The 24444-nt window shown below is 43.7% G+C and overlaps 1 protein-coding gene across 17 annotated transcripts in view; it reads right to left on the bottom strand.

Annotated features, from left to right (window-relative positions):
• The window catches only part of LOC143277513 (uncharacterized), a 68167-nt gene that overhangs the window by 12436 nt on the left and 31287 nt on the right, over window positions 1-24444 (bottom strand). For 13 of the 17 annotated variants that reach the window (XM_076582375.1, XM_076582380.1, XM_076582371.1 and 10 more), the window contains 7 exons: window positions 22673-22972; window positions 13479-13757; window positions 11760-12083; window positions 5213-5338; window positions 4191-4223; window positions 1282-1305; window positions 15-290 (listed from right to left, as the gene is read on the bottom strand). In XM_076582375.1, coding sequence (XP_076438490.1) covers window positions 15-290; window positions 1282-1305; window positions 4191-4223; window positions 5213-5338; window positions 11760-12083; window positions 13479-13757; window positions 22673-22972 — 1362 coding nt within the window. Of the gene's footprint in view, window positions 1-14; window positions 291-1281; window positions 1306-4190; window positions 4226-5212; window positions 5339-11759; window positions 12084-13478; window positions 13758-22672; window positions 22973-24444 lie in introns of all 17 variants that reach the window. The other 4 variants (XR_013053747.1, XM_076582381.1, XM_076582382.1 and 1 more) reach the window with 4 other exon arrangements.

The raw sequence follows: 24444 nt of genomic DNA, 5'->3' as shown, positions 1-24444 counted from the left end.
TTCCTCTTGCCTACCTTCACTGGGCTCTGTCACTTCCTCCTCCTCCACTCCCTTCATGCTGTCCTTCACCTTGCCCGTGTCACAGTTGGGGTGACCTTGTGCCCCACCCTTCTCGGGCTTCTGCACGACAGCATAGTCATCTGTCTGTGGCTGCAGACCGCTGGGCCCCTGGGTGACGTTGGTGTAGACATGGCCCTTCTCTCCTGCTGGCAGCAATGCCTGTGGGGAGGAGGGAGGGGGGAGGGGACTTTCCTCTCTGTCGGCGCCGTTGGGAACTGCTCTGTACTTCACTGTCAGCAGCGTGGGCCACAGAACACAGTGCCAAGCCCACATGGACATGAGGCAGACACACAGGGTATCTGTGTGTGTGTGTGTGTGTGTGTGTGTGTGTGTGTGTGTGTGTGTGAAGGGAGAAAGGGGGAGCTGAGAGAGAGAGAATGAGAACGAGAGAACTGCAAAATCATTATACAAAGAAAGAAAGTGACATCACCAACTAGAGACACCCCACAAACACTCAGACACAAGGATCAGGTGAACAAACTGTACACAGCACACAACACACACAGGTGAACAAACTGTACACAGCACATAACACACACAGGTGAACAAACTGTACACAACACACCCAGGTGAACAAACTGTACACAGCACACAACAGACACAGGTGAACAAACTGTACACAGCACACAACACACACAGGTGAACAAACTGTACACAGCACACAACACACACAGGTGAACAAACTGTACACAGCACACAACACACACAGGTGAACAAACTGTACACAGCACACAACACACACAGGTGAACAAACTGTACACAGCACACACCCGACTTGAGGATTCGGAAGGAAGAGAGGGAGATGATAAACTGGTCAGAGCACCAGGACTCTCAGGCACAGCACCAAACAACAGGTATGGAAGAGGTCATGAGCAGAGAACATGGAGAAGCCAGAAAACAACACATACAGACAGAAGAAGCAGCTTGATACGTACAGAGAAGGAAGAACAAAGGGGCATAACTTGTGGAAAGAAGAGGGAAGAGAAGAGAGAACAAAGAGCATACTGTGTAACCAGAACAAAGAGCATACTGTGTAACCAGAGGACTGAGAAACAAAACTGGATGCCAATATCTTGTTCCCCATGCAGGTTGAAATTCGTTCAGCTGACAGCATACATCTGTCTACACCCCTCTCTTGCTTCAGACCATCACACAGGTATTGTACAACACACACACACACACACACACACACACACAATGAGACAGACATCATTAACTCACCTGGAGTTGTGGCTGTACTGGAGCCTGCAGACAGAAAGCAACAATGTGGACAAACCATTTCCTGAACACACATGCACAGCATCGAGTACCACATCACTCTATGTTAAAACATGTTAGATGAACACACGCATGCACGCACATACGCACGCGCGCGCACACACACACTATCTACATTAAAAAAACCAATAACCCCAAAAGACAGATTGCAGAGCATACAAACTTGCCCATAGTTTACCAGTTACTGCTTCAAGTGTGAAAACTATGCAGCAGGAGTGTGACCACTAGAGAATCACAGGGTACTTGCATTTGGTAAATTTGTTTTGAGAAGTTTAACTGTCAAAAATTATATGGAATCAGAAATAACTCTCAAACCCGATCTCTTAAACTAGTTGTTTTAAAATCCAGCTCATTAACCACCAATGATTATAAATCATTGAGCATTCCTCCACTGTAACTAAGACTACAATACAACAAGGCTCTGTTTATGCACAAAGCAGTTACTGGAGCAGCTCCTCCTGGTATGGTAGATAACTTTCCAATAAACACCAATAGACACTTTCAGAAACTTACAATACCTCTTCCTAGAATTGATCTCCTTAAGTCAAGCCTTTCATATGTGGTGGTTCATACTGGAATAATCTGCCTTCCTTTTTAAAACAGATAACTAGTAGTGATAACTTCAGAACCTCTTTAAAAAAAACTATTTGTTTGATAAAATGGACAATATATAAATGATGTAAGTCAACCTCAGTGATAATGCTATTCTACTTAAACAGGTAATGTTAAATAAAATACCATGCACTATTATTGTTATTATTAGTATTAGTATTATTGTTGTTGTTATGATTACGGATGGTTACATATTTATGCATATGCAAGTCTACTCGTTTGTGTATGTGATGTATCCGTTATAGTATTTGTATTTGTCTTTCTTACTATAACATTATTTTGTTCTCTCTTCTTTTCATAATCATCTATTTTATCTTATTTACTTAGAAGTAGTAGTAGTAGTAGTTGAGTATTGTATTTCTTATTTTGTTTTGTTTGCTTGTTTAATTTCTTTGCCCTGAGGGCCAGATGAAAAAAGGTATGTCCTTGCTTATTCCACTTCCACCATTAAAGAAAATTCATTCATTCATTCATTCTACTTTCTAAAGAGATCGATATTTATTGCTTTTCATACAAAATTGGGACAAACACACCAAATACAACAAATTCTGGTTTGAATAAAACCCCACTGATTTCTAAAAGGTCTGCAAAGTCACCTGTTCCAAAATGGGAACTCCAAAGAGCGCAGTTTGATATTGATCATACCGATCTGACAAAAGATGACAGCATAAATGTATTTGCAACACATGTAGAGATTCATTTGCATGACAAATATTCTAATTATCTAAAGATATTTATAGAAGGCTGTGTGGTAAATAATGAGCTGGTGCTGTGTTTGTTATTCCAGACCCTAGCATTAATGACTCATTTCGTCTTCACTGCTAAACTGACAGCAATACTGACTGTGATGTACTTTACACTTTATTATCTCCTTTCCAAAAACTATTCCAGATTCTATTTTGTGTCGATTCCAAATCAGTTCTTCAAGCCATTTGATTTTTAAAAGAAACTGGTATAAAGACATTATTGAAATCAGCCATTTAATTCATGAACTCTGACCAGGAGGCTGACACATAACCTTTTGTTAGATTCCATCTGACTGCAGTATTTACTGTCATGAAAACGTTGATAGTTTGGCTAAAAAAGGAGCTAGAGGTTGCATGAAGGCATTAGATTTAAACACTCCACTTTCACTACAGGAATGTTACCCTATGGTATATAAAGTTCAATGGTCAAATTTTCAGCTTGAGGAAAAAGACCGGTAACTTGGAGTTAAATAGAAAAATACAGAAAATGTATGTTTTCATTGAAAACCATTGCCAAATGGTTTCTGGAGACAGCAAACTATTTCTCTAATCTGCAAATAGATGATGAACTGTCATCATTAAAAATATGTCAGTAACATTTCTTGCAAATGAGGTGCTCACGTAACAGTTGATCACATACTAAGGTATCATATGTCAAAGCCACACATCCCTGACTAGATATCATCTGAAGTGTTGACAGTTTCAGCAGTCCATTGCTAATGTGCACTATTTTCAGATAACTGTTGAGCAGACCAGTTGGTTTACTATTACAGTTGTTGGTTTTTTATTCTGAAGATGTTAAGATTGTTACCTCACTGAATGTTATCACTTGGATGCTGTTGTTTCTTTTGTTTATTTTTCAAACAAAACTTCGCCCATTTATTCTCATTACCCAATACCAGATTTTACATAGTCATTTTCTGAAATTGGAAAACACACATACACACACACACACACACACACACACACACACACACGCACGCACGCACGCGCACGTGAACACACACACACACACACACACACACACACACACACACACACACACACACACACACACGCATGCACACACGCGCACGCACGCGCACACACACACTCACACACACACAGAACACACACACAGAACACACACACTCACACACACAACACAGAACACACACACACACACTCACACACACACACACACTCACACTCACACACACACTCACACTCACACACACACACACACACACTCACACACACACACACACACACTCACACACACACACACACACACGCACGCACGCACGCGCGCGCACACACACACACACACACTCACACACACACACACACACACACACACACACACACACACACACACACACACACACAATTCACTCACACACACTCACACACACCACACACACACATACACACACACATACACACACACAACACACACACACACACACACAACACACACACACACACACAAGAGCCAGACAGAGATCAACTCACCCCTACCTCCTGGAGGTTTGGTTGTCTTGGAGCCTGCAGACAGAAAGCAACAATGTGACCACCAACTTCCTGAACACACAGCGTTGAGTACCACATCACTCTGTGAAAACATGTTAAATGAATGCACTTCTACTACTATTACTTTTACTATTTACTGCTTCTACCACTACTACTGTGACAAACACACACACACACACACACACACATGCATGCACACGCGCAGACACACACACACGCACATGCACATGCACACACACACTACAATCTCTTGTTCTTTATGTATTATTATCATTTTGTTTTGCTTTTTGTGTGTGGTACATGTAATTTTGCATTTTTGTGTCTAAAAACCTTGTTAAGGTTTAACTGACATAATAAAAATTGATTCTGATTCGGAATCTGATTCTACAACAGTTCTTTGGTAGGAAATTGATTTCGCCTCCACCTGACCAATTAACATTTTTCATCAGTACAACTGATGGGTTTTGTCACTGACAATGACATTTTTTTCCTGTTTTAACGATAAATGAAGATGAGGATGAGGATGGCATTACTTTCCTTCACACCAGATACAGGCCTGCACAGCTGCTGCGAAAACCTCAGCAAAACAGGCAAAGATGAATGAAATATGAAATATAAATGAAAATGGACTGGGTGGTCCCAATGTTCCCATTGTGCCGTCAGCAGTCAGCACTGACTGGGAGGCTGCCCCAGGCTGAAATATGCCACAGTTCATCTGTCTTCTGTGTGTCAGTCCACAGTGACACATCTGACACACTTCATCTGTCTTCTGTGTGTCAGTCCACAGTGACACATCTGACACACTTCATCTGTCTTCTGTGTGTCAGTCCACAGTGACACATCTGACACACTTCATCTGTCTTCTGTGTGTCATGATGTTAAATCTGCCTCAGCGGCTGGCGCCAACAGAATGCGAGTTGCACTGACAGCGCCATGTGACCTGAAAGAACTGTGAGCAGTGTGTGACAGCCAATGGTGCAGTGCTATCAGCGTGCAGCCAATACCTTTTTTACGACAACGGTAGACAATGAAGATCACAATGGCGATGGCGATGGCCACAACAGCCCCCACAGCAACACCAACAATGACTGCCACACTGGGGCCTGCTGGTGGAGGTTCCGGCAGGGTCGCTGTAAGGCCACCACATAGCATCAGTGTCATCATCACATGACATCAGTGACATCACATGGCATCAGTGTCATCATCACATGACATCAGTGACACCACATAGCATCAGTGTCATCATCACATGACATCAGTGACATCACATGGCATCAGTGTCATCACACATGACATCAGTGACATCACATGGCATCAGTGTCATCATCAGGTGACAGTGACATCACATGACATCAGTGTCATCATCACATGACATCAGTGACATCACATGGCATCAATGTCATCATCAGGTGACATCACATGGCATCAGTGTCATCATCACATGACATCAGTGACATCACATAGCATCAGTGTCATCACATGACAGTGACACCACATAGCATCAGTGTCATCATCAGGCGACGTCACATGGCATCAGTGTCATCATCAGGTGACATCACATGGCATCAATGTCATCATCAGGTGACATCACATGGCATCGGTGTCATCATCACATGACATCAGTGACATCATATAGCATCAATGTCATCATCACATGACATCAGTGTCATCATCAGGTGACATAGTGACACCACATGACATCAGTGTCATCATCAATGACATCAGTGACATCACAAGACATCAGCGTCATCATCAGGTGACATCATTAACACCACATGACATCAGTGTCATCATAAGGTGACATTAGTGACACCACTAGGAATCCATGTCATCATGTGACATCACATGGCATCAGTGTCATCATCGGGTAACATCAGTGACACCACATGACATCAGTGTCATCATCAGGCAACATCAGTGACACCACATGACATCAGTGTCATCATCAGGTAACATCAGTGACACCACATGACATCAGTGTCATCATCAGGCAACATCAGTGACACCACATGACATCAGTGTCATCATCAGGTAACATCAGTGACATCACATGGCATCAGTGTCATCATCAGGTAACATCAGTGACACCACATGACATCAGTGTCATCATCAGGCAACATCAGTGACACCACATAACATCAGTGTCATCATCAGGTAACATCAGTGACACCACATGACATCAGTGTCATCATCAGGTGACATCAGTGTCATCATCAGGTAACACCATATGACAGCTTCATCAAGTGACATCAGTGACAACAGGCGACAGTGACACCAAACATCAGTGTCATCATCAGAAGACATCAATGACACCAGATGGCATCAGTGTCATCAGGTGACATCACATGACATCAGCATCATCATCAGGTGACAGTGACACCACATGACATCAGTGTCATCAAGTGACAGTGACAACACAACGCATCAGTGTCATCATCAGGTGACATCAGTGACACCACATGGCATCCATGTCATCAGGTGACATCACTGACACCACATGGCATCAGTGTCATCATCAGGTGACAGCAGTGACACCACATGGCATCAGTGTCATCAAGTGACATCAGTGACACCACATGGCATCAGTGTCATCAGGTGACTTCAGTGACACCACATGGCATCAGTGTCATCATCACATGGCATCAGTGACACCACATAGCATCAGTGTCATCATCACATGACATCAGTGACATCACATGGCATCAGTGTCATCATCACATGACATCACATGGCATCAGTGTCATCATCAGGTGACAGTGACATCACATGATATCAGTGACATCACATGGCATCAGTGACATCACATGGCATCAGTGTCATCACATGACAGTGTCATCATCACATGACATCAGTGACACCACATAGCATCAGTGTCATCAGGCGACATCACATGGCATCAGTGTCATCATCAGGTGACATCACATGGCATCAATGTCATCATCAGGTGACATCACATGGCATCTGTGTCATCATCACATGACATAGTGACACCCTATAGCATCAGTGTCATCATCACATGACATCAGTGACATCACATGACAGTGTCATCATCAGGTGACAGCGACATCACATGACATCAATGTCATCAGGTGACAGTGACACCACATGACATCAGTTTCACCATCAGGTGACATCACATGACATCAGTGACACCACATAACATCAGTGTCATAATCAGGTGACATCAGTGACACCACATGACAGTGTCATCATCAGGTGACATAGTGACACCACATGGCATCAGTGTCATCATCAGGTGACATCAGTGTCATCATCATGTGACATCAGTGACACCACATGACATCAGCGTCATCATCAGGTGACATCATTAACACCACATGACAGTGTCATCATAAGGTAACATCAGTGACACCACATGACATCAGTGTCATCATCAGGTGACATCAGTGACACCACATGACATCAGTGTCATCAGGTGACATCAGTGACACCACATGACATCAGTGTCATCAGGTGACATCAGTGACACCACATGACATCAGTGTCATCATCAGGTGACATATGGCATCAGTGTCATCATCATATAATATCAGTGACATCAGGTGACTTCACATGACATCAGTGTCATTATCAGCACATGACATGTCTTCATCACATGACACGGTGTCTTCATCATATCACATAAGTGACATCACATGACATCAGTGACCTCATAAGGCAGCATCAGTGACATCATCAGGTTACATTAGTGACATCAACAGGTGACATAGTGACATCACATGACATCAGTGATGTCATCACATGATATAATTATCATCATTATCTATTCATCATGTGACATTAGTGTCATCACCATGTGACATCAGTGTCATCACATGGCAGAGTAATCATCATCATGTTGTCATGCTGTGACTGGATCATCACACCAATGCTGAAACTGACATGTAAACACCACACAGTGACACCACACCAACACTGTTATCACCATGTAAACATCACACACTGACATCACACCAACACTGTCATCACCATGTATTCACCACACAGTGACATCACACCAACACTTATCACCATGTAAATAGCACAGTACAGTGACATCACACCAATACTGTCATAACCATGTAAACATCACACACTGACATCATTCCAACACTGTCAACTCCATGTAAACATCACAGTTCAGTGACATCACACTGTCACCATCATGTAAACATCACAGTACAGTGACATCACGTCAACACTGACATCACGTAAACACCACAGTACAGTGACATCACACTGACACTGTCATCATCATGTAAAGAACAAAACATGGTCCATCTATCAGCACACAAGACAGGAACCAAGGTAATGGGACTTGTGATATGATTTTTGAGCATTGCTGGGCACTGAATGATCTGAGCATTGCTGGGTGCTGGCTGTGACATGATTTCTGAGCATTGCTGGGCACTGGCTGTGTCATGATTTCTGAGCATTGCTGGGCACTGGCTGTGTCATGATTTCTGAGCATTGCTGGGCACTGGCTGTCATATGGTTTTAGAGCATTGCTGGGCACTGGCTGCGACATGATTTCTGAGCATTGCTGGGCACTGGCTGTGACATGATTTCTGAGCATTGCTGAGCACTGGCTGTTATATGATTTCTGAGCATTGCTGGGCACTGGCTGTGATATGGTTTTAGAGCATTGCTGCGCACTGGCTGCGATATTTCTGAGCATTGCTGGGCACTGGCTGTGATATGATTTCTGAGCATTGCTGGGCACTGGCTGTGATATGATTTCTGAGCATTGCTGGGAACTGGCTGTGATATGATTTCAGAGCATTGCTGGGAACTGGCTGTGATATGGTTTTAGAGCATTGCTGGGCACTGGCTGTGACATGATTTCTGAGCATTGCTGGGCACTGGCTGTCATATGGTTTCAGAGCATTGCTGAGCACTGGCTGTGATATGGTTTTAGAGCATTGCTGGGCACTGGCTGTGACATGAGTTCTGAGCATTGCTGGACACTGGCTGTGATATGGTTTTAGAGCATTGATTGGCACTGGCTGCGACATGAGTTCTGAGCATTGCTGGGCACTGGCTGTGATATGATTTCTGAGCATTGCTGGGAACTGGCTGTGATATGGTTTTAGAGCATTGCTGGGCACTGGCTGACATGATTTCTGAGCATTGCTGGGCACTGGCTGTGATATGGTTTTAGAGCATTGCTGGGCACTGGCTGTGACATGATTTCTGAGCATTGCTGGGCACTGGCTGTCATATGGTTTCAGAGCATTGCTGGGCACTGGCTGTGATATGGTTTTAGAGCATTGCTGGGCACTGGCTATGACATGAGTTCCGAGCATTGCTGGGCACTGGCTGCGATATGGTTTTAGAGCATTGCTGGGCACTGGCGGCGACATGAGTTCTGAGCATTGCTGGGCACTGGCTGTGATATGGTTTTAAAGCATTGCTGGGCACTGGCTATGATATGATTTCTGAGTATTGCTTGGCACTGGCTGTGATATGATTTCTGAGCATTGCTGGGCACTGGCTGTGATATGGTTTTAGAGCATTCCTGGGCACTGTGCAGCACGCACTTGGCGCACTGAAAAAGAACCCATGGCAACGAGAGTGTTGTTCTCTGGCGAAATTACGTAAAATGAAATCCACTTTCATAGGTACACAAATATGTAAGCATGCACTCAAGGCCTGACTAAGCGCGTTGGGTTATGCTGCTGGTCAGGCATCTGCTCAACAGATGTGGTGTAGCGTGTACGGATTTGTCCGAACGCAGTGACGCCTCCTTGAGAAAGTGAAACTGAAACTGAAACTGGCTATGACATGAGTTCTGAGCATTGCTGGGCACTGGCTGCAATATGGTTTTAGAGCATTGATGGGCACTGGCTGCGACATGATTTCTGAGCATTGCTGGGCACTGGCTGTGATATGATTTCTGAGCATTGCTGGGCACTGGCTGTGACATGAATTCTGAGCATTGCTGGGCACTGGCTGTGATATGGTTTTAGAGCATTCCTGGGCACTGGCTGTGACATGAGTTCTGAGCATTGCTGGGCACTGGCTGTGATATGGTTTCTGAGCATTGCTGGGCACTGGCTGTGATATGATTTCTGAGCATTGCTGGACACTGGCTGTGATATGATTTCTGAGCATTGCTGGGAACTGGCTGTCATATGGTTTTAGAGCATTCCTGGGCACTGGCTGTGACATGAGTTCTGAGCATTGCTGGGCACTGGCTGTGATATGGTTTCTGAGCATTGCTGGGCACTGGCTGTGATATGATTTCTGAGCATTGCTGGACACTGGCTGTGATATGGTTTCTGAGCATTGCTGGGCACTGGCTGTGATATGGTTTCTGAGCATTGCTGGGCACTGGCTGTTATATGATTTCTGAGCATTGCTGGACACTGGCTGTGATATGATTTCTGAGCATTGCTGGGCACTGGCTGCGATATGACTTCTGAGCATTGCTGGACACTGGCTGCGATATGACTTCTGAGCATTGCTGGACACTGGCTGCGATATGACTTCTGAGCATTGCTGGACACTGGCTGCGATATGACTTCTCAGCATTGCTGGACACTGGCTGCGATATGACTTCTCAGCATTGCTGGGCACTGGCACACACTGCTGACTCTCAGAGTCAGCGTGACTTCACCACCAACGGTGGTACTGTGGGCATTACTTTCACCATCAGACAACAGCGTGACTTCTACACCAATGGTGGTACTGTGGGCATTACTTTCACCATCAGACAACAGCGTGACTTGTACACCAATGGTGGTACTGTGGGTATTACTTTCACCATCAGACAACAGCGTGACTTCTACACCAATGGTGGTACTGTGGGCATTACTTTCACCATCAGACAACAGTGTGACTTCACCACCAACGGTGGTACTGTGGGCATTACTTTCACCATCAGACAACAGTGTGACTTCACCACCAACGGTGGTACTGTGGGCATTACTTTCACCATCAGACAACAGTGTGACTTTACCACCAATGGTGGTACTGTGGGCATTACTTTCACCATCAGACAACAGTGTGACTTCACCACCAACGGTGGTACTGTGGGCATTACTTTCACCATCAGACAACAGTGTGACTTTACCACCAATGGTGGTACTGTGGGCATTACTTTCACCATCAGACAACAGCGTGACTTCTACACCAATGGTGGTACTGTGGGCATTACTTTCACCATCAGACAACAGCGTGACTTCTACACCAATGGTGGTACTGTGGGCATTACTTTCACCATCAGACCAGTCTTTGTGAATCTGTGTGAATCTGACCAAAGCTTTCTATGCTGTAGTATTAAGACAGGTAATTATACAGGAATATGACATGGATGTTTAAGAGGCACTGTTCACTTCTGTTCTTAATGACAAACATGTTTCAGGCACCAGACTGTACTCTTGTGAAACCAAGTGGGATTTAGAAAATGCGCATGTGCGCATGCGTATGTGCGTGCGCTTGTGTGTGTGTGTGTGTGTGTGTGTGTGTGTGTGTGTGTGTGTGTGTGTGTGTGTGTACTGTGTAAAAGAGAGAAGAAGGGAGAAAATCAGTACGAGAGGATCCACTAACCGTTGACTTTCACCTCAAAGGTGAAGTTCAGAATTCCTCCCTGGTTCTGGACACTGCCTCTATACAACCCCTCTGCTGCTGCTGACGTCACATTGTCCATGACAACAGTGCAGGTGGCAGTGTACATTGCTCCGTCCTTCCGGCCACACTGCCCTGTCAGGGAGATGGCCCGCACACTGGACCCTGGGTTACTGGGGTTCGAACCCAGAAAGAAGAAACTGACGTGGTAAGGAGGAGGGTTGGCGATGACGTCAAAAGTGAAGCGTTTTTCTTTGTCTTCAATGTTGACTGTTGGAATGTCTCCAGAGAGATCTCTCGGTGCACCTAGTCACAGTGATCAGTTCATTGGTTCAAGCCTCACGCATTCAACCTGAAGTTACGAAACAGACGTTTGCTGCAGCCTTCCACCCCAGTCCAACATATATATTGCTGTATTGACAACCCCATCCAACATATATATTGCTGTATTGTACCACCCCATCCAACATATATATTGCTGTATTGTACCACCCCAGTCCAACATATATATTGCTGTATTGTACCACCCCAGTCCAACATATATATTGCTGTATTGTACCACCCCAGTCCAACATATATATTGCTGTATTGACCACCCCAGTCCAACATATATATTGCTGTATTGACCAACCCAGTCCAACATATATATTGCTGTATTGTACCACCCCAGTCCAACATATATATTGCTGTATTGTACCACCCCAGTCCAACATATATATTGCTGTATTGTACCACCCCAGTCCAACATATATATTGCTGTATTGACCACCCCAGTCCAACATATATATTGCTGTATTGTACCACCCCAGTCCAACATATATATTGCTGTATTGTACCACCCCAGTCCAACATATATATTGCTGTATTGACCACCCCATCCAACATATATACTGCTGTATTGTACCACCCCAGTCCAACATATATATTGCTGTATTGACCACCCCATCCAACATATATACTGTCCCAATCTCAAAATAGATATATAGATATAGAGAAATACACACACACACACACACACACACACACACACAGATACATACATACATATAGATATAGATAGATATATAAGGTATATCATTCAGGGATGAACTGCAGACTGATCTACAAACTTTTAAACACTTTATATTAATGCAAACAAATGGTAAAATGCTTTATGCAAACAAATGGCAAGCCCTTTGTGATATTTTCCTCTGTGGATGCCAAAAGTGAAGAAACCTTAACAGAAACTGGTGCCTGTAATATTTCTGAGGAATGTAAACCTGAACAGAAACTGGTGCCTGTAATATTTCTGAGGAATGTAAACCTGAACAGAAACTGGTGCCTGTAATATTTCTGAGGAATGTAAACCTGAACAGAAACTGGTGCCTGTAATATTTATGAGGAATGTAAACCTGAACAGAAACTGGTGCCTGTAATATTTATGAGGAATATTTATAACTGATTCGTAACACAATTCAGAGTGGGTGAACAAAATACAAGAAAAAAAATTTTTCAGCTAAAAATCAAATGAGGTTATGATCATTGTATGTGCTTTCTATAACAATGTCAGTAGCAGCAGTAGCAGTAGCAGCAGTAGTAGCAGCAGCAGAAGTAGAAGCAGAACAGTAGTAGTAGTAGGTGTAGTATAGTAGTAGTAGCACTAGCAGTGGTTTGGTCTACACAGCAGATAAAGTGTACAGTTCAGAGAACGGGAACACTCACAAGTAACATTTAGCACATCAGTGTGTTCAACATCTGGTCCCATCCCATTGGAGGCGACACACGTGTACCTCCCACTGTCCTCGCACCGCACAGCATGGCGGTGCTCCAGTGGGGATGGTCCCTCCACTTTGACCTTCCCAAAGAACATCCCACCCTCCCTTCTCAAGGTGATGTTGGGGGAAGGTCGGCCCCCTGTAGCAGAGCAGGTGAACACCGCCTCTCTGTTCTCCGCCACACTCCTGCCCTCACTGACAGTGAAGTCCACACCAGATGCCGGATCTGATGACAGATGACAAAATGACTGTGACGTTCACACCAGATGCCGGATCTGTTGACAGATGACAAACATGACTGTGAAGTCCACACCAGATGCTTGATCTGTTGAAAGGTGACAAACATGACTGTGAAATCCACACCAGATGCCGGATCTGTTGACAAACATGACTGTGAAATCCACACCAGATGCCGGATCAGTTGACAAACATGACTGAAATCCAGATGCCGGATGTGTTGGCAGATAACAAACATGACTGTGATGTTCACACCAGATGCCGGATCTGTTGACAGATGACAAACATGACTGTGACGTTCACACCAGATGCCGGATCTGTTGACAGATGACAAACATGACTGTGAAGTCCACACCAGATGTCGGATCTGTTGACAGATGACAAACATGACTGTGACGTTCACACCAGATGCTGGATCTATTGACAGCAGACAAAATGACTGTGACGTTCACACCAGATGTCGGATCTGTTGACAAATGACAAACATGACTGTGACGTTCACACCATATGTCGGATCTGTTGACAGATGACAAACATGACAGTGAAGTCCACACCACATGCCGGATCTGTTGACAGATGACAAACATGACTGTGAAGTCCACACCAGATGCTGGATCTGTTGACAGATGACAAACATGACCAGCCTGGCCATTTCATACCACTCAAAACAACCACAAGATGGCATCTACTGCACTTTTCCCCAAACATTAGATTCAGTTTTGCAAATACTTACATGTATGGCTACAAAAGAGAACCACTTACTTGTAATATATATCAGCAATACAGTTTGTGAATAACAAAACAACACTCAGTATCTAAACAATGCAAAATTATAGAACAAAACAGATGACACCACACACATGAGCTGACCACTGGGGTGGGTGTGGGAGGGTCATTATCATTGTAGGATTGTCCACCCTGCCCAGACAACAGTTTGCAGACGGCTCTGAAGGGAAGACCTGGATCACACACCACAATGTGTCATCCTCATCTTTCCTACATCTCATGACCAACACAATGTGTCATCCACATCTTTTCTACATCTCATGACCAACACAATGTGTCATCCACATCTTTCCTACATCTCATGACCAACACAGTGTGTCATCCACATCTTTCCTACATCTCATGACCAACACAATGTGTCATCCACATCTTTCCTCACATCTCCTGACCAACACAGTGTGTCATCCACATCTTTCCTCACATCTCCTGACCAACACAATGTGTCATCCACATCTTTCCTCACATCTCCTGACCAACACAATGTGTCATCCACATCTTTGCTACATCTCATGACCAACACAATGTGTCATCCACATCTTTCCTACATCTCATGACCAACACAATGTGTCATCCAAATCTTTCCTCACATCTCATGACCAACACAATGTGTCATCCACATCTTTCCTACATATTCTGACAAACACAGTGTGTCATCCACATCTCTTTCCTACATCTAACAATGTGTCATCCACATCTTTCCTACATCTAATCAACACAATGTGTCATCCACATCTTTCCTACATCTCATGACCAACACAATGTGTCATCCACATCTTTCCTACATCTCATGACCAACACAATGTGTCATCCACATCTTTCCTACATCTCCTAATCAACACAATGTGTCATCCACATCTTTCCTACATCTCATAACCAACACAGTGTGTCATCCACATCTTTCCAACATCTCATAACCAACACAGTGTGTCATCCACATCTTTCCTACATCTCCTAACCAACACAGTGTGTCATCCACATCTTTCCTACATCTCATGACCAACATAGTGTGTCATCCACATCTTTCCTCACATCTCCTGACCAACACAGTGTGTCATCCACATCTTTCCTACATCTCCTGACCAACACAATGTGTCATCCACATCTTTCCTACATCTCCTGACCAACACAGTGTGTCATCCACATCTTTCCTCACATCTCATGACCAACACAGTGTGTCATCCACATCTTTCCTACATCTCATGACCAACACAGTGTGTCATCCACATCTTTCCTACATCTCATGACCAACACAGTGTGTCATCCACATCTTTCCTCACATCTCATGACCAACACAGTGTGTCATCCACATCTTTCCTACATCTCATGACTAACACAGTGTGTCATCCACATCTTTCCTACATCTCATGACCAACACAGTGTGTCATCCACATCTTTCCAACATCTCATGACCAACATAGTGTGTCATCCACATCTTTCCTACATCTCCTGACCAACACAATGTGTCATCCACATCTTTCCTCACATCTCCTGACCAACACAGTGTGTCATCCACATCTTTCCTACATCTCATGACCAACATAGTGTGTCATCCACATCTTTCCTCACATCTCCTGACCAACACAATGTGTCATCCACATCTTTCCTACATCTCATGACCAACACAATGTGTCATCCACATATTTCCTCACATCTCCTGACCAACACAGTATGTCATCCACATCTTTCCTACATCTCATGACCAACATAGTGTGTCATCCACATCTTTCCTACATCTCATGACCAACATAGTGTGTCATCCACATCTTTCCTACATCTCATGACCAACACAATGTGTCATCCACATCTTTCCTACATCTCATAACCAACATAGTGTGTCATCCACATCTTTCCTACATCTCATGACCAACACAATGTGTCATCCACATCTTTCCTACATATTCTGACAAACAGTGTGTCATCCACATCTCTTTCCTACATCTAACAAACAATGCGTCATCCACATCTTTCCTACATCTCATGACCAACACAATGTGTCATCCACATCTTTCCTACATTTACCAACACAGTGTGTCATCCACATCTTTCCTACATCTCGTGACCAACACAGTGTGTCATCCACATCTTTCCTCACATCTCCTAACCAACATAGTGTGTCATCCACATCTTTCCTACATCTCCTAACCAACACAGTGTGTCATCCACATCTTTCCTACATCTCATGACCAACACAGTGTGTAATCCACATCTTTCCTCACATCTCCTAACCAACATAGTGTGTCATCCACATCTTTCCTACATCTCCTAACCAACACAGTGTGTCATCCACATCTTTCCTACATCTCATGACCAACACAGTGTGTCATCCACATCTTTCCTCACATCTCCTAACCAACATAGTGTGTCATCCACATCTTTCCTACATCTCCTAATCAACACAGTGTGTCATCCACATCTTTCCTACATCTCATGACCAACATAGTGTGTCATCCACATCTTTCCTACATCTAACGAACACAGTGTGTCATCCACATCTTTCCTACATCTCCTAACCAACACAGTGTGTCATCCACATCTTTCCTACATCTCATGACCAACACAATGTGTCATCCACATCTTTCCTACATCTCCTAACCAACACAGTGTGTCATCCACATCTTTCCTACATCTCATGACCAACACAGTGTGTCATCCACATCTTTCCTCACATCTCATGACCAACACAGTGTGTCATCCACATCTTTCCTACATCATATGACCAACACAGTGTGTCATCCACATCTTTCCTACATCTCATGACCAACACAGTGTGTCATCCACATCTTTCCTCACATCTCATGACCAACACAGTGTGTTATCCACATCTTTCCTACATCTCATGACCAACACAGTGTGTCATCCACATCTTTCCTACATCTCATGACCAACACAGTGTGTCATCCACATCTTTCCAACATCTCATGACCAACATAGTGTGTCATCCACATCTTTCCTCACATCTCCTGACCAACACAGTGTGTCATCCACATATTTCCTCACATCCCCTGACCAACACAGTGTGTCATCCACATCTTTCCTACATCTCATGACCAACATAGTGTGTCATCCACATCTTTCCTACATCTCATGACCAACATAGTGTGTCATCCACATCTTTCCTACATCTCATGACCAACACAATGTGTCATCCACATCTTTCCTACATCTCATGACCAACATAGTGTGTCATCCACATCTTTCCTACATCTCATGACCAACACAGTGTGTCATCCACATCTTTCCTCACATCTTCTGACCAACACAATGTGTCATCCACATCTTTCCTACATCTCCTAACAGAATGTGTCATCCACATCTTTCCTCACATCTCCAGACCAACACAGTGTGTCATCCATATCTTTCCTCACATCTCATGACCAACACAATGTGTCATCCACATCTTTCCTACATATTCTGACCAACACCATCCACATCTTTCCTACATCTAACAAAAATGTGTCATCCACATCTTTCCTACATCTCCTGACCAACACAGTGTGTCATCCACATCTTTCCTACATCTCGTGACCAACACAATGTGTCATCCACATCTTTCCTACATCTCATAACCAACACAGTGTGTCATCCACATCTCTCCTACATCTCCTGACCAACACAATGTGTCATCCACATCTTTCCTCACATCTCCTGACCAACACAGTGTGTCATCCACATCTTTCCTCACATCTCATGACCAACACAGTGTGTCATCCACATCTTTCCTACATCTCATGACCAACACAGTGTGTCATCCACATCTTTCCTCACATCTCCTAACCAACATAGTGTGTCATCCACATCTTTCCTACATCTCATGACCAACACAGTGTGTCATCCACATCTTTCCTCACATCTCCTGACCAACACAGTGTGTCATCCACATCTTTCCTACATCTAACAAACACAGTGTGTCATCCACATCTTTCCTCACATCTCCTGACCAACACAATGTGTCATCCACATCTTTCCTACATCTCCTGACCAACACAGTGTGTCATTCACATCTTTCCTACATCTAACAAACACAATGTGTCATCCACATCTTTCCTCACATCTTCTGACCAACACAGTGTGTCATTCACATCTGTCCTACATCTAACACACACAATGTGTCATCCACATCTTTCCTCACATCTCCTGACCAACACAATGTGTCATCCACATCTTTCCTACATCTAACAAACACAATGTGTCATCCACATCTTTCCTACATCTAACAAACACAATGTGTCATCCACATCTTTCCTACATCTCCTGACCAACACAGTGTGTCATCCACATCTTTCCTACATCTCCTGACCAACACAATGTGTCATCCACATCTTTCCTACATCTCCTGACCAACACAGTGTGTCATCCACATCTTTCCTACATCTCCTGACCAACACTGTGTCATCCACATCTTTCCTCACATTTCATGACCAACACAGTGTGTCATCCACATCTTTCCTCTCATTTCATGACCAACATAATGTGTCATCCACATCTTTCCTCACATCTCCTGACCAACACATAGTACACAGATGTCTGGATCTTGCTTGGTTTGCATCAGAATATCTTATGAAAGGAAACACAGTATAGGCCTGTCATACTGGAGTGATGGCCTAGAGGTAACACGTCTGCCTAGAAAGCGAGAGAATCTGAGCACGCTGGTTTGAATCACAGCTCAGTCGCCGTTATTTTCTCCCCCTCCACTAGACCTCGAGTGGTGGTCTGGATGCTAGTCATTTGGATGAGATGATAAACCAAGGTCCTGTGTACAGCATGCACTTTACACACGTAAAATAACCCACAGCAACAAAAGGGTTGTCACTGGCAAAATTCTGTAGAAAAATCCACTTTGATAAGAAAAAACAAAGAAAACTTCATGCAGGAAAAAAAAAGAAAGGTGACACTCTCAGTGTAGCAACGCGCTCTCCCTGGGGAGAAATCTGTTGTAAAAAAAAAAGAGAAATACAAATACAAATACAGTCTTCAAATAAAATGGATCTCCTCACCATCATTATCAGCCTCACTCAGGTGTTACATATACGAAATTTGTGAAAACCTGAGAACTAGCTGTACAAATAAAAATGGTCACTTGGTTATCTTTGCCGTACTCTCATGATGACAATACATCAACGTCCTCCTTGGCCTTGCCTGTGGCAGTATGTGCATCATGTGTCAGTGGAGAGATCAGTTTAGGTGTACAGTGTGTATGTGTCAGTGGAGAAATCAGTTAAGGTGTACAGTGTGTGTATGTGTCAGTGAAGAGATCAGTTAAGGTGTACAGTGTCTGTATGTGTCAGTGAAGAGATCAGTTAAGGTGTACAGTGTGTGTATGTGTCAGTGAAGAGATCAGTTAAGGTGTACAGTGTGTGTATGTGTCAGTGGAGAAATCAGTTAAGGTGTACAGTGTCTGTATGTGTCAGTGAAGAGATCAGTTAAGGTGTACAGTGTGTGTATGTGTCAGTGGAGAGATCAGTTTAGGTGCACAGTGTGTGTATGTGTCAGTGAAGAGATCAGTTTAGGTGTACAGTGTGTGCAACATGTGTCAGTGAAGAGATCAGTTTAGGTGTACAGTGTGTGCATGTGTCAGTGAAGAGATCAGTTTAGGTGTATGGTGTGTGTATGTGTCAGTGAAGAGATCAGTTTAGGTGTACAGTGTGTGCAACATGTGTCAGTGGACAGATCAGTTAAGGTGTACAGTGTGTGTATGTGTCAGTGGACAGATCAGTTAAGGTGTACAGTGTGTGTATGTGTCAGTGAAGAGATCAGTTAAGGTGTACAGTGTGTGTATGTGTCAGTGAAGAGATCAGTTTAGGTGTACAGTGTGTGCAACATGTGTCAGTGGACAGATCAGTTAAGGTGTACAGTGTGTGTATGTGTCAGTGAAGAGATCAGCTAAGGTGTACAGTGTGTGTATGTGTCAGTGGAGAGATCAGTTTAGGTGTACAGTGTGTGCATGTCAGTGAAGAGATCAGTTTAGGTGTATGGTGTGTGTATGTGTCAGTGAAGAGATCAGTTAAGGTGTACAGTGTGTGTATGTGTCAGTGGAGAGATCAGTTTAGGTGTACAGTGTGTGCATGTCAGTGAAGAGATCAGTTAAGGTGTACAGTGTGTGTATGTGTCAGTGGAGAAATCAGTTAAGGTGTACAGTGTCTGCAACATGTGTCAGTGGACAGATCAGTTAAGGTGTACAGTGTGTGTATGTGTCAGTGAAGAGATCAGTTTAGGTGTACAGTGTGTGTATGTGTCAGTGGAGAGATCAGTTAAGGTGTACAGTGTCTGCAACATGTGTCAGTGGAGAAATCAGTTAAGGTGTACAGTGTGTGTATGTGTCAGTGAAGAGATCAGTTTAGGTGTACAGTGTGTGTGTGTCAGTGGAGAGATCAGTTTAGGTGCACAGTGTCTGTATGTGTCAGTGAGATCAGTTTAGGTGTACAGTGTGTGTATGTCAGTGGAGAGATTAGTTTAGGTGTACAGTGTGTGTATGTCAGTGGATAGATCAGTTTAGGTGTACAGTGTGTGTTATGTGTCAGTGAAGAGATCAGTTTAGGTGTACAGTGTGTGCATGTGTCAGTGAAGAGATCAGTTTAGGTGTACAGTGTGTGTATGTCAGTGGATAGATCAATTTAGGTGTACAGTGTCTGTATGTGTCAGTGGATAGATCAATTTAGGTGTACAGTGTCTGTGTGTGTCAGTGAAGAGATCAGTTTAGGTGTACAGTGTGTGTATGTGTCAGTGGAGAGATCAGTTAAGCTGTACTGTGTGTGTATGTGTCAGTGAAGAGATCAGTTTAGGTGCACAGTGTCTGTGTGTGTCAGTGGAGAGATCAGTTTAGCTGTACAGTGTGTGTATGTGTCAGTGAAGAGATCAGTTTAGGTGTACAGTGTCTGTGTGTGTCAGTGAAGAGATCAGTTTAGGTGTACAGTGTCTGTGTGTGTCAGTGGGGAGATCAGTTTAGCTGTACAGTGTGTGTATGTGTCAGTGAAGAGATCAGTTTAGGTGTACAGTGTGTGTATGTGTCAGTGAAGAGATCAGTTTAGGTGCACAGTGTCTGCAACATGTGTCAGTGGAGAGATCAGTTTAGCTGTACAGTGTGTGTATGTGTCAGTCGAGAGATCAGTTAAGGTGTACAGTGTGTGTATGTGTCAGTGAAGAGATCAGTTTAGGTGAACAGTGTCTGTATGTGTCAGTGGAGAGATCAGTTTAGGTGTACAGTGTCTGTATGTGTCAGTGGAGAGATCAGTTTAGGTGTACAGTGTCTGTATGTGTCAGTGGAGAGATCAGTTTAGGTGTACAGTGTCTGTATGTGTCAGTGGAGAGATCAGTTTAGGTGTACAGTGTCTGTATGTGTCAGTGGAGAGATCAGTTTAGGTGTACAGTGTCTGTATGTGTCAGTGGAGAGATCAGTTTAGGTGTACAGTGTCTGTATGTGTCAGTGGAGAGATCAGTTTAGGTGTACAGTGTCTGTATGTGTCAGTGGAGAGATCAGTTTAGGTGTACAGTGTGTGTATGTGTCAGTGGAGAGATCAGTTTAGGTGTACAGTGTGTGTATGTGTCAGTGGAGAGATCAGTTTAGGTGTACAGTGTCTGTATGTGTCAGTGGAGAGATCAGTTTAGGTGTACAGTGTGTGTATGTGTCAGTGGAGAGATCAGTTTAGGTGTACAGTGTGTGTATGTGTCAGTGGAGAGATCAGTTTAGGTGTACAGTGTCTGTATGTGTCAGTGGAGAGATCAGTTTAGGTGTACAGTGTCTGTATGTGTCAGTGGAGAGATCAGTTTAGGTGTACAGTGTCTGTATGTGTCAGTGGAGAGATCAGTTTAGGTGTACAGTGTCTGTATGTGTCAGTGGAGAGCCATCTCACATAAAGGTTCCCCTTCACTCTGAGGGGTTCTGTCAGTCACAGACACAATAGGTAGAAGAAGATGGGGGAAGTGGTCAAATGAATAAAAGATTCTGACAGAGAGACAAGTCCTCAGAGTCAGGACTGACAAACACATGACACAATGGTCAAACTGGAAAAAGGACGTGGCTCCTGAAACATGCAGATGACAACAAACATAAAACAGTCAAACTGAGATAACAAAACAAAAATAAAGAAACAAAATGAGAGAGACAAAGACAAGCTGACTGACATCCCACAGTGAAACTCTTTATGTCCCCAGTGATGTTGTGAGCCCAGATGACGTCACATCGGAACTGGATCTTGTCATCTTGACGTGTCAGTGTTGTGGTCATTTCCAGTGTTGTCTCCCCCCTCTTTCCGCTTCTCAGCGGACTGTTGGTGTTGAACTGGCCGTTGACACGCTTTGACCACACCAGCCACCCCTTGGGAAGCCCCACGCGGTCGGCAATGCACCGACATGTCAGATTTCCCATCTCCGGAACCAGATCTGGGTAACTGCATTTGTCAATTGATGGCATGGATGGTCGGCCTGCACACAGCACAATTTACAGTATGCTGCAAAGAAAAATGCATGACTGCATCAGGAACATAACTTCACCCAAGGCACCTTGTCAGGCCTTGAGTGCATGCATATATATTTGTTTACTCATCAGAGTGGATTTCTTCTACAGGATTTTGCCAGAGGACAACACTTTTGTTACTATAGGTTCTTTTTCAGTGTGCCACATTTGTTCTGCACAAGGGGTTCATCATCTCATTTGAAGGACTAGACGCTCTGCTTTTCCAGTCAAACTTGGGGTTCATCGTCTCCTTTGAACGACTAGACGCTCAGTCTGCTTTTCCAGTCAAACTTGGAAGAAAGGGCAAGAGCGGGATTCAAACCCACACCCTCACAGACTCTGCACTGGCAGATGAGCATCTTCACCATTCTGCCACTTTCCTCCTTATTGAACAGCAATATCACATTCACACTGAATGAACACATGCAAATAACACAGAAATACAATTCATAAAACAAATTAACTAACAACTAAAATGAGAAATACATTACAAACAGACGCTATATAACTCACTCAAAGACAACTCTAATGCTTATCTGGAACTCATCTTGACTGATCAAACATTAATGTTGAAGTGCCCAGTATGAGTGAACTGGATTGTGATACTTTCTTGAAATTATTCGTTCTGCTTTAAGCAGACAACATGGTAGTTTTCTGAGACAGCCACAGGCTTATAGAAGGGTGTTACTGCATTGAGACAGTATTGTGAAAAATGGAAGCTGAATGCTAAAAAATGTAAAGTGGTGATCTTTCCCAACAGCAAAACAAGAATATTCCCTGATCTTTTATATTGGTGAGGGCAAAATTGAGATTGTTAGTGAATTTCAGTACTTGGGACTGAAACTAAATTACAGTAATAAAATGCATGTTGCCCAACATAATATATGCGACTGTGCTTCAAGATCAGCATTTGCACTTCTGAGGAGAACTAACCAGCTGAAGCTTCCTGTCGATCTGGTTATTTCATCTTTTTGATAAGACAGTTTTCCCTGTAACGACATACAGTTGTGAACTTTGGGGTTTTGACATATGTGATATCATAACAAAATTGCAACTGAAATTTTACAAATTAGTTGTAAAACTTAGATGGTCCACTCCGTCTTTAATGGTATTTGGTAAGTTTCCTGTGTCTGTGTCCTGGTAAGTTTCCTGTGTCTGTGTCCTGGTAAGTTTCCTGTGTCTGTGTCCTGGTAAGTTTCCTGTGTCTGTGTCCTGGTAGGTTTCCTGTGTCTGTGTCCTGGTAGGTTTCCTGTGTCTGTGTCTTGGTAGGTTTGTCTGTGTCTTGGTAGGTTTGTCTGTGTCTTGGTAGGTTTCCTGTGTCTGTGTCCTGGTAGGTTTCCTGTGTCTGTGTCCTGGTAGGTTTCCTGTGTCTGTGTCCTGGTAGGTTTCCTGTGTCTGTGTCTTGGTAGGTTTCCTGTGTCTGTGTCCTGGTTAGTTTCCT

Source organism: Babylonia areolata, chromosome 34 (assembly GCF_041734735.1).
Source record: "Babylonia areolata isolate BAREFJ2019XMU chromosome 34, ASM4173473v1, whole genome shotgun sequence".
In the NCBI taxonomy this organism is placed as follows: domain Eukaryota; kingdom Metazoa; phylum Mollusca; class Gastropoda; order Neogastropoda; family Buccinidae; genus Babylonia; species Babylonia areolata.
This window is presented reverse-complemented; position numbering and strand designations above follow the sequence as displayed.